Source organism: Monodon monoceros, unplaced genomic scaffold (genome assembly GCF_005190385.1).
Source record: "Monodon monoceros isolate NGI ecotype Baffin Bay Population unplaced genomic scaffold, NGI_Narwhal_1 Super_Scaffold_21, whole genome shotgun sequence".
In the NCBI taxonomy this organism is placed as follows: domain Eukaryota; kingdom Metazoa; phylum Chordata; class Mammalia; order Artiodactyla; family Monodontidae; genus Monodon; species Monodon monoceros.
In genome coordinates, this window is record NW_021703778.1 from 165911100 (window position 1) to 165926857 (window position 15758).

Genomic DNA, 15758 nt, shown 5'->3' on the forward strand with positions numbered 1-15758 from the left:
ACAATGCACAGGACAGCCCCACGGCAAAAACTTATCCAGCCCCAAGGGTAAGATTTCTAAAGTGGAGAGAATCTAATTTAGCCCTACTCCCAGACTTAACGACTGTGGCTGGAGCCCAGCCTGGAGAGGGGAGAGGGGTGGAGATGCAAGATAAGCGAGTTTGTCTGACTAAAGTATTCTAAGAGCCTATAATCTCCATTTTCTAGCAAAATTCCTTTCTTGGTTTCCTAATTAGTGAAGAGTTTTCACTAATTTAGACAACTGTACAAGTTCCTCTTAAATAAAATCCTAGAATGAGCATGGGCTTTGGGAATCAAACCATGTGACCTTAAGCAACTTCCTTGACCTCTCTGAACCTCAGTCTCCTCCTCTGGAAAAGAGGGATTATTACAAGCACCCCTCAGAGGGGCTACTGAGGTTATATAAAGAACCTGGCTCACAGCAAGCACCTCACAAAGGTTCCCTTCCCTCACTCACAAGAGTCATGTGTGAAGTGTGTTGTGACTTACGATTTTTCCATGATTGCTCCAAGTGGATGGTCATATAATGACATCTGTCACATCAAAGCTTCTTTTACAGTACTGTCTTTAAGAATAAATATTTCTTTTAAATATTCCTTTTATAAATAATAATATTCCTCCAAAAAGAACAGGTTTTTCAAGTATTTATCTAGGTCCCTAAGACCAAAACTATAAGATGTGTTTGCTGCAAGTCTACATTGTGGAGACAAGATAACTAATGCAGTGATTAATATCCCAAAAGGGGAAGGGGTGGCAAATTCTAACGTTATATGCCCTGTGTATCTCAGAAGTCAGCAGCAGATAGCTACCAGATTGGCTATTAGAAGTACTTCTCAGTACAGGATCATAGGAACACCATTTCACAACAACAGATCTGACACAGACCTACCCTCTGCCTCAAAAAGTATTTTATACAGGCTTTTTATACAGGGAACATTTCTTGGTGAAAGACAATAGTGTTTAAAGCAAACTCCAAAGAGTAAATATTTTAATTTTCTTCAAGAATATTCTTAAATTCATAATACTTTAGTCACACTAACAAGTTAACATTTCCACAAAAATACTCATATAGCATCAGTATTCTTAAAGTATTCATATCCATAATTACCTCAATTAGGAAACTTAGCAATGACAGTCAACATATACAACATATGCTTTTTACTTCTGGTGAGATCAATTCAATGTCTAAAATAAATCAGGATGGATTAACATAAGAGCTGAATTGGCGTCCCTACCAAATTTCGCAATGAAAAAGCAAACAGTCCTGTGTGACCGGCAAGTTACACAAACAATGTAAGACAAATCCAACTAGAAATTGGAGGCTGCCATTTCATATACACAAAGTACATGTGAAACAGCAAAGTAAACATGTTTCTTAAAGGAGGGGCTGTTATTTCAACACCCCCAGAGCATTAGAGATGTCACTGAGTCAGCCAACATCACATCTACAATCTCTTGAAATACATCAGATAGCCATCTGGTGCTTTTTATGAAGCAACATGCTTGAAACCAAGGGGCCAACACTGGTTACAGGAAGCAAAAATGTCTAACACCTCTGTTTTTAAAAATTGCTGACATTTCAAAATATGAATTGTTTAAACTCAAGTTTCTCATCCCCAAAGAACCCGATCATGGTGTGTTAGAGTGCCTTCTCTCTCTCTGATTTGCAGACAATACAATGAAAGGAAAATACTTCTGATTAAAACTAGCTGACTTGCAACTGTGCATGTAAAGTCTACTACAGGGAGCAATGCCTACCTACCATGATCCTGAAACTTCTGAGATAAAAATAAATTGGCATTAAAGCACTCAGTTATTCTCAATGAAAAGACTGACTATACCTTCCAGGACACAGAAATAAGATTTCTTGGTAATGGAAAAAAATTTTTCTTTCCTTCGTTATCTATATACTACCCAAATAACCTTCCTTTTTAACCTAACACTCACAAATTTATATTGATATTTGAGTTATTCAATTTAGTACCAATGGGTATGTCCAGTTGATGCATTTGCAGATGCAAAGTATCGCTTTGCGTCTGCACAGGCCCTTACTTCCACGACGCTTAAAGAACTTTATAGACATTTTCTCTCGTGTCTTAAGTAGGTCAAGAGGATATGAAGGGAAACAGGGAACAGACTGCTCACCACGGGCCACTAGCCCTGCCACACTGCCACAAGCTGAGAGCTCATTTACACCCCACTCAGATGTGAGAAAACTGAGGCGGGGCAAAGGTGAATGATTTCTCCTAAGCTGAGTCATGCAGCTTTTTACATATACAAGATCTAAATTCATGGTAAGATAATTAATTGTTAATCCTAAAACTACTTAGTGCAAGTGTGGATTCCTCGTTTAAAAGTGCTCAACTTGCCTCTGCCCTCTGTCTCTCGTCTCCCGTCTCTGGTGAGAGCACACACGGTGCACAGAACCTGAATCAACAGTACCCGAGGGTGGCGAGCAGCCCCCGAGGAGCAGACGTAGTTGTTTGGACTGTTTGGGAACTGAACAAAGGCACCAAGCCTACAAAACACAGTTTTTAAAGGAGAGGGAAGTGACGCATAGCATGACGCAGGAAATACTGGTTTTTAGTCTTTTTCTCATTTTAGGCACATTGCTATTTGGGAAGATTTTTTTTTTTTTTTTCTTAAAGTGAGTTCTGCATTATAAAAATATTGATGTTAAATATATGTGCTTAAGTGGGAATCCAAATTGGACCCAAGCTTTACTAAAATGAAAGTCTTCGCTATGATGTCTAGAAAAAAACATTGCATCCTATCTGTCCTAAAAGGCAAATGCTGAGCGGACATTCTATCTGTAAATAACAGCAATCTGTGGACAGACAGGAAGGGAAACTGGGGGATCCTAATCAAGAGGAGATGTCACCATGGCCTCTGCTGCCGGTATAACGTAAAGTGGTCTTAACATGTTCCTGCAACACTGTGAGGTTCTGAAACTCACAAACGTATCCTGATCAAGCTCGCTTGACCTGGACCCCTTGGGGAGAAACGTTTAACGTGGACTCAATGCAGCAGTACGTGGACATGCTCAGTTTGCTCCATTCAGAAGTCAGCCTTGAAGGCACCATGGCCGTTCAGAGACACGTTACTCTAAGAGATCAAAGATCTGAAGGAGCCGTGGCTACTGTGGGTGTGATGTGGCCAGTGCTCTCGTTCGACACCACCACCCGTCCCAGGTGCCAGAGGCCTGGGGCACTCAACGGAGTGCCACATCCCACGTCATCATTCACATGCATACACACGCACGCTCTACTCATCCGAAAATCTCTGTTGGGCTTTGTCGTAAGAAACCCCTTCATTTGCAGAGAGGGACACAGAGGCACAAAGAAACTCAATGTCTTGGCAAAAGCATCCACTTGGTAAGTCACAGATCTGGCAACACGAGGATCCTGCCAACACTCTCTACTGTGTCATGGTGACATAAAAGTTCGAAAAGACACTATTGAAAAAATTAAGGATATTTAACAATGCCTAAGTATTCAAATATAGAAAGGACCTCTATGTAAACATCTCAAGTAAAGAGCATCTTGGTTAAACTGACAATGACTAGACCCTTGACACTGAATCTTTCTGAGACACAAGGTTTCTGTTCCCAAACATGGATTCTATTAAAAGCAGGTGCAGGAGGGCAGAACAGAGAGCCATGGAAATTACACTATAAAGACATATGTTTAAATGGGACTTATAAACCCAATTTGTCAAAAAAAACAGGTCCATTTGCAACTCAGAGTACAAAGAAGAGGATGATTATTTCTCCCTATACTAATTATTTAAGTTCAATTAGGTGTAGTATGGAAAATATATTTAATAAAGAGATTTTATATTTTTAAATTTGAGCAAGTGTTTTCCAGTTTGATTAATCATCACAGATATCACACACAGCATGTTCCCTTATAAGGGAAAATACTGGTGTCAATGCGAGGATGCCTGGAAAGCACCCCGGAAGCAGGCTGAAGCTTCATATAATAAACAGCCATGGCTAGCGTTTACTCAGGACCACGTTCTAGGTGGACTCCATCTAACTAGGGCCGAGTAATAAACGGTCCTGTGATGCTTAAACAGGTGGTTTTCTGAGCACTATCCTTTTAAGTTTTTCAGCAGTAAACAGAAAACAAAATTAAATCAAATGCTATTTAACATCATTTTATAAATTTTAAATGTTCAGATTTTTGGTTTACATTTGCTTTCTTGTTTAGAAAGTTTAGAGAATGAAATTGATACAACGTCATTTTCCAAACCCCAAAGTGAAAGCAGTTGTGAAATCCAAATTCACCTCGATGACATCCCCCCACTCTAGAAAATGAGAATGTACATCACGCAACTTTAAACAGTGGATGAATACAAAGCCCTATATTTTCTTTCTGCTAGATTAATCTAAAGTTAGAGGCTGAGTTCTTGAGAACAATTTCCCTCTCACTCCTAGGTAATGATTTACTTGATATTAACCAAAATCAATTTTGAGAAAGTGTTCCCAAGGGTCTTGGAATAAATTCTAGTATTGCATCTATGAATATGCTCTAAGAGAAGCAAAATATTCATGGAAGCATAAAACAATTTTACCTTTAAATAAAAATATTTTATTCATTCCTGACAGATTATCAAAATGTACATTGTTAACCAAGTAAAAATGGTACTTCGAAATAGCTGACTAGGGCATACTTGGAGGATTTTTGGTTAATTTCAAAAGAGTAAAAACCACTTTCAATCTCCCTTTCCACACATTCCTAATAACCTTGCACTATACCTGCTTAAAATTGAATATATAAACAATTAGATGGGCCCCAGTTCATTATAGAATGCACATTTTCATTTACACTCAGAATGAATGAAAGTTATTACATTTGAGTTACCTTCCTTTGCCAAAAACCTTCAGACTTACCCCTCTTTATATTTTGTGTAACTCTATAAATTACACGTAGAATATAGCACATAACTTGTATTAATCTACACACACACACACACACACACACACACAAATAAAGTGCAACACAACAGAACAAGTCTGCGACATTCACGTTCTCAAACTCCCACAGAAGGCTCTTCTGAGCAAATGGAAACGACATTGTTCGCGAGTGCGGGAACACTAAATCCAACAGACTAGGTTATTTTTTCCTCACGGGTATTTCTATTGAAAATCCTATTTGTTTTACTTTCCCTGTGGCTTCTGTCTCTCATTTTCAATGAAAGTTTCGAAGCTGTGATTCTCTTCAAACCTGGAGAAAAATAAACTCCTTAGAGCAACGTAAATAGTGCTTTCAAAGTGCCCCAATGTTTCTGAGCACTCTGTACTGTAAAAGGAGGTTTCCAATGACAGCTGTCTGTAACAAGGAAAAGTACAGTCATTTTAATAAAAGCAAACATTCCACTAACTGGGCAGCAAATGCTTCATGGACTTTTGACACCAGCCACCAAACATTTCTATTCTACAGGCAAGTACCAAACTAGCCCTAAAATGTCAAAAGGTTTTGGTTGCATGTTGTTTTGATACTAAATTATTTCACTAAGAAGTGGTTTTGTTCCTGAGATGAGCACAATAAAATTAAACGAGTTCCCCCTAAAGCTGCCAGTGGGATACTCTGTTCCTTATTTCCACCCTCATTATCTTCATAAAGAATCACGTCTGAAATGTCAGTCTTCTCCATGGCGCCATTTCTGTGACTCGTCTTGCCGAACGTCTGGTCTAATCTGGTTTCTCATGCCACCTAAGACGCTGGATGTTGCTTCTGTGGCAACGATCAGAGGTTTCACCACGGCTGGAGGGATCTGGCGCAGGACCTCGCCCACGGCACCAGTCACCCCTCTGCTCTCGTGCTCCCGGGCTGCGGTTTCGTAAATGGTCTGAGCCGTGTCTGCAATTCCCTGAAGGGGGGGAGGGGAGAGAAGGGGAGTAAATCACTGGTCAGAAAACTCTCTAAATTCTCTCATAATACACACTTTAGTCGAGTTAATCAACAGCAGGTTTGTAACTAGACAAAAAACAAAACAAAACAGAACCTGTACTTTTGAGATAAGCCAGGATAATTATTTTTATGACAATTCTAATTATAAGGGAAAGATGCAATTATGATGATTTAGCATTTTATTGTGACAGTTGTGTAAACTACAATTGTAAACTACAATTTCACATGGGGAAGCTTACAGAAATGGTTAATAATCCAAGAGCAGCTTTTCTGGCACTAGTAATCACTCTAGTTAAATCAAACTTAGCAAACAAAGCTTCTTGAATAAATATAATCACTAAATGAATATGGTGATAGCTCCTGTGATTCAACTGTAACAAAAAACCTAATTTGACTAAGCTCCAGAAAATAATTTAATTTGTTTTAAATTACTGGCTATGTACTAGAAGAGATAACCGTGGAACATTCAATTAAGATAAAAGGCTAAACAGAACATTTTCCTGGATTAAACAGAGAAAATTCTGAGAACATAAAGCAGGAACATGTTTAATAATTAGAAACAAAGCTTCTGTAGCATTTTTCATCTTTCTTATAACTGTGTAACATTAAAACAATCATGATTGCTGAGCTTTAGAGCTGAATATGTAAATGAGTAGGTCAAGCCAGAGTGGTAAAACGTCATACATGACCTTCAAATCTCTACCATTTGTCTAACTCAAAATCCCTTAGGGGCCACGAGGCACTATTCCACTGTGACCATTTCAGTGACAGGCACAACGAGAGGAACTTTGGGCTCTCCAGGGAAATCAAGGAGCTTTGTCCTAGTCCAAAGTCTAGCCCTCACTTTGACAACCTGATGGGAGTATCATTTTTACACAGCACAGCAGGCAAAAAACATGTAATGCCGTGGCGGGGAGGGGGTTACAGAAGAGCTAAAAAAAAAAAATGTAAGTGCTATTTTTCAAACTATCTACAGAATAACAGCCAACAAGTAAAACCGTCACCACAGTGAAGAAGATGCTTACAATTTACACATTTGCCCACATCCTCCTGCCTGCTCCCAGGTCCCCTCCCTAGCCCACAAACAGTCGCTGTTAGTGTGTCAGAACGTGGCGATCAGCACCACCAAGCAAATTCAAACCTCAGCTCCATCATTTACCTGTGTGACCTGACACAAGTGCTTTAAGAGGGGAATGAAAATGCTGTAGTGATTGTTAAATGAAATACTGCACCTAAAGAGCCCGGTACAACTCAGCAGGCACTAAGTGCTCACCGAACAGCTCCTACAACTACTACTTCCCTCACCACTGCTCCCCAACCACCACGAGACCTGATCATGCAGAGCAGAGCTCGGCAAACTGTCCCTGCAAAGGGCCAGGTGGTAAGTATTTGCGGGCTGCACAGTCTCTGTCATATACTCTTCTTCTTCCTTCTTGTTTTCTTCTTTTTACAATCTTTTAAGACTGTAAAAATCATTCTTACTAGAAGGTCCATATAAAAACAGGCATGGGCCAGATATGACCTGAGACCTATCATTTGCCAACCCCTGATCTTGTGAAACACATGGGATGTTTCCTCTTGATCTCTGAGTTACCAACATATAATACGAAAATAGATAGTATTTTTTTTTATAAATTTATTTATTTTATTTATTTATTTTTGGCTGCGTTGGGTCTTTGTTGCTGTGCGCGGGTTTTTCTCTAGTTGCAGTGAGCGGGGGCTACTCTTCATTGTGGTGCACGGGCTTCTCACTGCGGTGGCTTCTCTTGTTGCGGAGCACAGGCTCTAGGTACGTGGGCTTCAGCAGTTGTGGCACGCGGGCTCAGTAGTTGTAGCTCGCGGGCTCAGTTGCTCCATGGCATGTGGGACCAGGGCTTGAACCCGTGCCCCCTGCATTGGCAGGAAGATGCTTAACCACTGCGCCACCAGGGAAGCCCAAGAGATAGTATTTATCACCACCTAGGAACGTCTATTTTAAAAGTTTTCTAATTCAGACTCCGTCTAATCAAGCACACCTACCACATCAAATCATGCTCACCTTCCTTCCTCCCTTCTTCACACAGATGGTTTTAGAGAACTAAACATTAGACCCAAATACCTGGGTTCCGATCCAGGCTCCACTACCGTCTCGCCATGGTACAGTGGGGAAGCCATTCTTGCTGACCCCGTTTCCTCATCTCTAAATCAGGAAAACCACCTATCTTTTAAGGGTTACTATACTCTTGGCACAGAGTAAGCACACAAATACTTTTATTTAAATGAGCATAGATTAAATTAGGGAAGCATTTTGTGAACTGCAAAGTGCTACGTACCCAAGTGCTATTATATCCTGCTGCAAACTGCCCCTGCTACGCCTTGAAGCCCAGGATAATTTTTACAAACCTGATTTCTAACATGTCTGCTGATTACTGGCCCAATCCTGACATCTGTAGGAACAGGTCTGACTGGTAATTCTCTCTCTTTATTCTCCCGACTAAACCTCTTTTTAAGAGAGGTGATCTGTGGTCTTGCCTTTATTTATCCACTAACACATTTCTTGGGGGCCTCACTTCAGTCTTCTTCCCACCATTTGGGACCACATGGACTTCTTTTGTCACATAAAAGACTGTCCTAAGGCACTTCTGCCTGTCAGAATATGACAGGGAAAAATATCATTAATGAAATCTTAACACACAAATCATAAGTAAAATGACCTCAAACTTCACGTCCTATGTCAAAAAAAAAAAAAAAAAGATTAAGACAAGGAATGCTAAAAAAAGGAAAAAAAACTAATACTAAACTTTCTTTGGGTTATTTGTATGGAAATATGTTAATATTAATGTTTCAGACGTTACATGAAATTCCTAAAAATCTTATATGTTCTGGTATAATGTTATAAGTCATAATTCTAGTTATTATTTTTAAATGTATATCTCAGAAATAACTAAATTCCCTTGTCAATTGCATTGTTATGAACTTTCATCGAATCTTTAACTGTGGTCATTTTTCAGTCTTCTGTCATTTACAGACAGTTCTGGGTGTACTCTGAGGCTTCTGCAAAAATGTTCCTATAAAAGGGTTTCACCTTCAAGGAATTCATGGAAAAGACTCTGACAAGCACAGGTTTCTGGTAACTGACTGCACTGCTGAACTGAATGAAGAAGCATTCTCAGAACTCTAATGGAAAACTGGTGAATTCACAAAAGCGCTAAGAAAAGATCAAGATGAAAAACAAATTAATTACACGGGACTGAGTGAACTGACGAGGATGATTGTAATTTTTGTGAGTTTCTGTTTGAATAAGAAAAAAAAAGAAAGAAAAAGAAAGACAAGAAATGCTCCTGTCAACACCCATAAAGAACCAGGATTCACTGGTGCAACTAAATTACAATTTGTTAATGCTTAATAAGTGTCAAGATTCAAATAGTTACAAATCACCAATTCCACCCTTAACAACTTCTTGCACATACAAACAAAGGGGCGTTTATATGAACATTCCAATAGCTGTATTTCAGGGAAAAAAATTGGAACCTGGGACTTCCCTGGTGGCGCAGTGGTTAAGAATCCGCCTGCCAATGCAGGGGACATGGGTTCAATCCCTGGTCCGGGAAGATCCCACATGCTATGGAGCAACTAAGTCTGTGCCCCACAACTACTGAGCCCACACGCCTTAGCTACTGAAGCCCGCACACCTAGAACCCATGGTCTGCAACAAGAGAAGCCACTGCAGTGAGAAGCCCGCGCACCGCAACGAAGAGGAGCCCCCGCTTGCTGCAGCTAGAGAAAGCCCGCGCGCAGCAACGACGACCCAACACAGCCAACAAGAAGTAAATAAATAAATTTTTTAAAAAAGGAAACTGTCCACCAATAGGAAGATAAATAAATTATGCTATATTCATACAGTGAAATACTATAAAAGTTTAAATTAGATCTACATATATCAATGTGGATATATCTTGAAAGACAAAAGTTACAGAATGGTACAGATGATACCATTTATGTTAACTTTTAAAATATAAGCAATTATTTGCTTATGAATACATACTTACATGAAACTATAAAAAACATGCACAGAAAAAATATCTACCATCTTCAGGATGGTGAAGGCATGGGAATGGGGTCAGCATTTGTGATTAACCTGAAAAATTGTATTTTTTAAACAAATCTGCGGAAAATACAGCGAAGTATAAACATATGTTAACTCCCCTGGTGAGTCCATGCGTGTTTCTACTACTCCTTGTTTGCTTCTGTACGTAAGGAGAGCAGTCCTCCCACTAGATCACTACTCTTCTCGTGAGCCTGCAGGTCAGGACACAGCCTCCTCTCACCTCATGCAGATATTTGCGCTCACCAGCGACAGCACAGGCCCAAATCCACCCCAGGCGTTTCTTTGGGACAAAGCCCAAGCGCCGCTGCTCTTTGGATGAACGTCAGGAAAGCACGCAAACTGCTTCTGGCCTGTCCCCTCGGGTGCCCACTCACCTCCTTCACGACACTGTAGGCCTTGGCCACACCTTCCCTCAGGTCCACTGGTTGGTGGGCTAAGCGGTGGTGAGGGAACCTTTTGAGCTTCTTGGGCTCGATAGAAAGGGTACCGGGAGACACCATGTCATAAGCAGTCTCTGCCGCCGCCTGGATCATTTTAGCAGAGAGTGAAAAGTGAATCAGAAAACAAAAAAGTGAATCAGAAGAACGTCTGGAGGGTTAAGCTCCAACAGTGCACTTCCTACGGGGAGAGAGGAAGAGGAGAAGGACTCACACACCCTCAGACCGGCCCTTCTGCAGCATTTGAATTCTTTACAGGAATGTATCACTTTTATAACAAGAATGTTAAAGTGTACACTAATAACTCATATCTGGATTGAGCTGAATTTCTCAGCCCCTCCTCTGCCTTCTGAGAACGCTCTCCGTGTTACCAAGGTTAGACAAGAATGCGTGGTCTGTGAACAACTGGATAAGGCCAAATGGAGCTTAATACTTAATATAACAAACCTTAATACGACCACTATTAGATCTCTAATGCCTTCTTTACATTCAGCTATGATCTTTTCACATAAATGTGGTGAAATAAATCCTTGGCTAACTTAATAGTTATAATCTACCTGAAAGAGGCAAACGAATTTGACACTGTAGTCCACTGCTTTATTATTTAACTACTTATTTAACACTGGACAGCTAATCAAAAAAAAAAAGTTAATGACATGAAATCATTACAAATAAAATATTCTCAATATTTTATACACTTTCACAGTACATTTTGAGAACAAAATAACCCAACTGCTTACAACAGCTCTTCCTCTTTGTATAGATCAAGCTGGTCTTTGAAAAGATACCTGTATGGTTTGAACCATTCTGTTCGTGAGTTCTAGAGCAGCCATCGCTGTCGAGGTGCCAAAGGAGGCAGCGCCTCTCTGAAACCCTCTGACGATGCGGCCGCCCTTCCGGTACTGCTCAACTGGCAACCAGACCAAGTCCTTCAGGCCTTGCACTAGAACAGCAGCCAACACACAGAAATCAAGAGGCGTGCTGGAGCTTAGATCTCTGCTATCATTCCAACCCTCGGGTTTTTAACTCCTAAAATGGGAGGCAAAATTTTGTACGACTAACATGTAGGTTTTTCTAGAAAGATGATCCTCACGTAGATTCTCAAAGGCATCCATAACCCCAAAAGAGTTAAGGATCACTGATCAGGCAAAATAAATTATCTTCTAATTAAAAAAGAACACTCACCTAATTGCACTAGTGAATGCATAGGCCCAACACCTCCCAGAATTCCTGGCAGCTGGTTCTTCTTAATGTCAGTAAGCCATTCAGTGATTGCATATGAGAATAATTTGTCAACACCTAGCAAACTAGAGCAAATGACTGTAAGTATATAGGAAGGAAAATGAAATTTATAGGTTTAGACAAGTTTGGGGAATTTTTTTACTTAAGACAAAAGAAAGAGGGCTTCCCTGGTGGCACAGTGGTTAAGAATCCGCCTGCCAATGCAGTGGACATGGGTTCGAGCCCTGGTCCGGGAAGATCTCACATGCCGCGGAGCAACGAAGCTCGTGCGCCACAACTACTGAGCCTGCGCCCTAGAGCCCGCGAGTCACAACTACTGAGCCCGTGCACCTAGAGCCCGCGCTCCACAGCAAGAGAAGCCACTGCAATGAGAAGCCCGCACACTGCAACAAGAGTAGCCCCCGTGCACCGCAACTAAAGAAAGCCCGTGGTGCAGCAACAAAGACCCAACGCAGCCAAAAATAAATAAATAGATAAATAAATAAGTTTATTTTAAAAAAAGACAAAAAAGAGAACGTACAAATTATAAGGACAAAATTTTATAGATTTTCAATTTAAGTATATACATACATCTATGTATACACATACATTTAACCCAATGCTAATGCTAATCACTTCTATATAAGGCTTAGGCAGTATATATAAGTGCTAGTAATTTAGCACTTATAATGCTAATAATTTCTATATAAGGCTTAGGTAGTATATATAAGTGTGCTTGTCCACTGTTCTTACTTCTTCAACATCTAAAGCTTTGGCATAGGGTTAACTCAGTGTCTATAAGTTGCCAGACAGTTCCTAGCTACTAAGAACCGTTACCTTGTGAACTTCCAGTCTTTTCACTGAATAGGCTAATTTATAACTTTGGGAAATTATTTTAAAAAATCCTAACTATAGCTGTTTTTTGAAAAATACTTCTCTCTTCAAACTACTTCTATTCTCTCAGAATAAAAATTAGTCCCTAGCCAGTAAAAATCCTCTAAAAATGAGGTCTCTGCAAACAACACTGTAAAATAAATTATGTATGCTCGCTAAGAAAACTCAATTTTTAGTTTGCTGTAAGCTAACGTTAGTAACTACATCTTAAAGTCTCATGTAATAAATCAACTTACCCATGCCGATAGAAAAGCCTCTTCAGCTTTAGTTCAGAGCAGTTTAACTGGGCCAGACCAATCAAAATCCCAGCTAACGTACCCTTTAAAATTAAAAAAAAAAAAAAATCACTATTAAAGGTAAAACACCTAAAATACTTAGAGCAAAAAAGTACATGTATTTTATATGACCCAATTTATATCAAATTTTACTCATGGGTTCTTAAGTAAATTTATATTTAATTTACTTTAAAAGCAGAATTAAATCTTAAAATCTTACACTGCATTTCACATATACAAACTATAACGGAAAAAAGTTTTTAAAAAATTGAGTCCACTAGAAAAACAAATGAGATAATTTTGTAGAGTATATTTGTGCAAAGTTTCCAGACCTGATCCATGGATACGTGTTTGCCATGATAATCAAGTCGAATAGGAACTTCTGATGTGAATCTAAATTCTCTAAAGATAAAGAAAGGAGGGGAGTTATTTATATTCAAAATTACTAAGAGCTGAAATTAGATATAAATGAATTTGTTCAACTGGAGAATAAAAACAAAGCCACAAAATAAATAATGTGAATATATTAAGGCCTAAATAAAAGAGAATGTCTTTCAGCTCTGCCTTTTCTTAAGGCAATGTAACAACTAAACAGATGTTAATCATCTTATAAATCTTATTTATTTCATTATATATTAAATTTCTCACAAAAACCTTTTCCTAGTTTACTAAACAATGTTTATCTTAGGAAAATTTATTCTGGCACATATTCAATTCATACAGAGAACGAACTAATAAAGACAACTTTCAAGATTAAACCAAATAACATAATCATTACCAAAAAGTAAAAAAGGGCTAAGGTATTCATTTTAGCTCTGTGATAGAGCAGAAAGATCCAGAAGACCTAGACATGAACCCTAGTGTTATCAGTTACATGGGATGCAGTCGAGGCAAGTAACTTAAACTCTCTGAGCCTAAACGTCTTCATCAGTAAATTTTTAAATGCCATCTACATTGGTGAATTTTAGTGGACAGTCATGAAATTAATGCTTGCAAATAGGATACTGACACACAAATATTGGGAATTCTGAATGAAATTATAATTATACATTGATGGTACACATCAAACAAAAGCAGTTGGCTTCCAAAAGTTGGACTGTAAATTGGAAGCTGAAACACATTTTTACTACAGAATTAATGTCGGTGGTTATATACGAAGTCATCCCACAAAAGTCCATTTAACCTACAGTAAAATGGAAGTGCTGTATTTATATCAATCACTACAAGAAGTCTGGGTTCCCAGGTCACCCCTCATCTTCCGAACACCCATCTGCACTGGGCTCTCTGGGCGACAGCCCCTCGACACCTGCCTCCTCCATTCTCTTTCCTCCATGGCATGTACATAATAGGCCAAATCATACATTTTTATTATCTATAAGCTCAATTAAATAGGGATTTTTCTCTACTTTGTTCACCTAGAACAAAATCTGACATACATATAATAAATGTTCAATAAATATCTGTGGGATGAATAAATGTCTGCAGGAGAGGGGACTATTATGCCATTACTTGGAAAACGCACTGGATTTGGGATTCAGAAGACCTCTGTTCTAGTCCTGGCTTGGCCACTAACTAACTGTGTGGCCTTGAGCAAGTCACCTCTCCTCTCTGTGCATTAACTTCCTCATCTGTAAAGTGAGTAATTTGAACTATATCACCAAGTACCACCCCAGGGTCCTAGATACACTAGGAGCTTTTGAGAGTAGAAACAGAAATCTACAAGCTATTTTAAGTAGTCTAAATGGAAAAAAACAAATATTTACCTAAGTAAGTGAGGTTACACAGTCTGACTAAAAAGTGTCAAATTTCTGTGCTTTCAGGCCAGAATTATAACAATTCAATTTCTTTTATACTGGTTATCCAGTGTTCACAAAAACCAAATTGGTAGCTTATATGAAATGAGAATTCAAATTATTAAGATACACAATGTTTTTGTTCGAAAAGAATTTTTAAATAAAAAAGAAATGTGGGAAAATAATAAAAGAGATTCTTCTTTTATGGTAGAAAAGTTTAGAACCACCAGAGATCCTCTCTCCCAGGATCTTTCCAATTCTCACATTCTATTTTCTAACTATTTTCATCAATATACAAGATATTTAAAACATGAAAACACTTTAAAACAGGTATACTGCCTACTTTGGGTCCTATGCTAAACTCAGAATTTAGAAAGAAAATTTAGAAACTCAGAACTTAGAAAGACAGAACTTGGGGACCACTGATGTCAACAAGAGAGGACTATAGAAAACCAGGGAAAGGAGCTAACTGTCCCTCACAACACAGGTGTTTTCGATCTTCAACCTCTCTCCTTCCAATAGACCCAAGGCTCCATCCCTACCATCAAGGGCTGGGAAAGAAAGAAGACGGTTAGAATGAATGGATCTGGAAACGAGGATAAACTCCAATGTACAACCAGCTAGTTGCTGGCTGTAGTCAACAGGGACATGGGTTTCCTGATGATTCCAACTCAGCCAGTTAGCGGAGGGTCAGGAAGGACGACACAAAAGTGATAGAGAAAGGCAGAGAAAGTAGACAGAAAATCCCCATAAGGGAAAAGGGAGGAATGCTGAAGGTGAGGTGTTTGAGGGAAAAGGACAGCATCACGTTCCAGGACACACGAACAGGCCATAATAAGTGACTGGAAAGCGAGGGACAGGTGGAGGAAAAAAGAAGGAAGAATCTAAGGGGAAGAGAAAATTCCTACTACAGAATCAATAGGAGGATGAAGCCTGAGCCAGGGTTACTATGTGTAAAAATGAGAGGTGCAAGTAGGTGGGGCCCGCATACAAATAAATACACCGGTTGATTATTTGCCAGTGCACAGAAACGCTGACGCGACCTCATGATTTCCGGTACACAGACACATTAAAGAACAACCTTCAAACTCTAAAATAACTTCATTTGTTATCAAA

At 39.2% G+C, this 15758-nt stretch overlaps 1 protein-coding gene across 5 annotated transcripts in view; it reads right to left on the reverse strand.

The window, feature by feature from the left end:
• Positions 1-953: 953 nt before the first annotated feature.
• The window catches only part of ATG2B (autophagy related 2B), a 78365-nt gene continuing 63560 nt past the window's right edge, over positions 954-15758 (reverse strand). For 2 of the 5 annotated variants that reach the window (XM_029238063.1, XM_029238062.1), the window contains exons 37-42: positions 13182-13251; positions 12811-12893; positions 11645-11766; positions 11248-11402; positions 10397-10546; positions 954-5894 (exon numbers count right to left, since the gene is read on the reverse strand). In XM_029238063.1, coding sequence (XP_029093896.1) covers positions 5664-5894; positions 10397-10546; positions 11248-11402; positions 11645-11766; positions 12811-12893; positions 13182-13251 — 811 coding nt within the window. In that variant the 3' untranslated portion in view covers positions 954-5663. Of the gene's footprint in view, positions 5895-10396; positions 10547-11182; positions 11489-11644; positions 11767-12788; positions 12894-13181; positions 13252-15758 lie in introns of those variants that run through there. The other 3 variants (XR_003795924.1, XM_029238064.1, XM_029238065.1) reach the window with 3 other exon arrangements.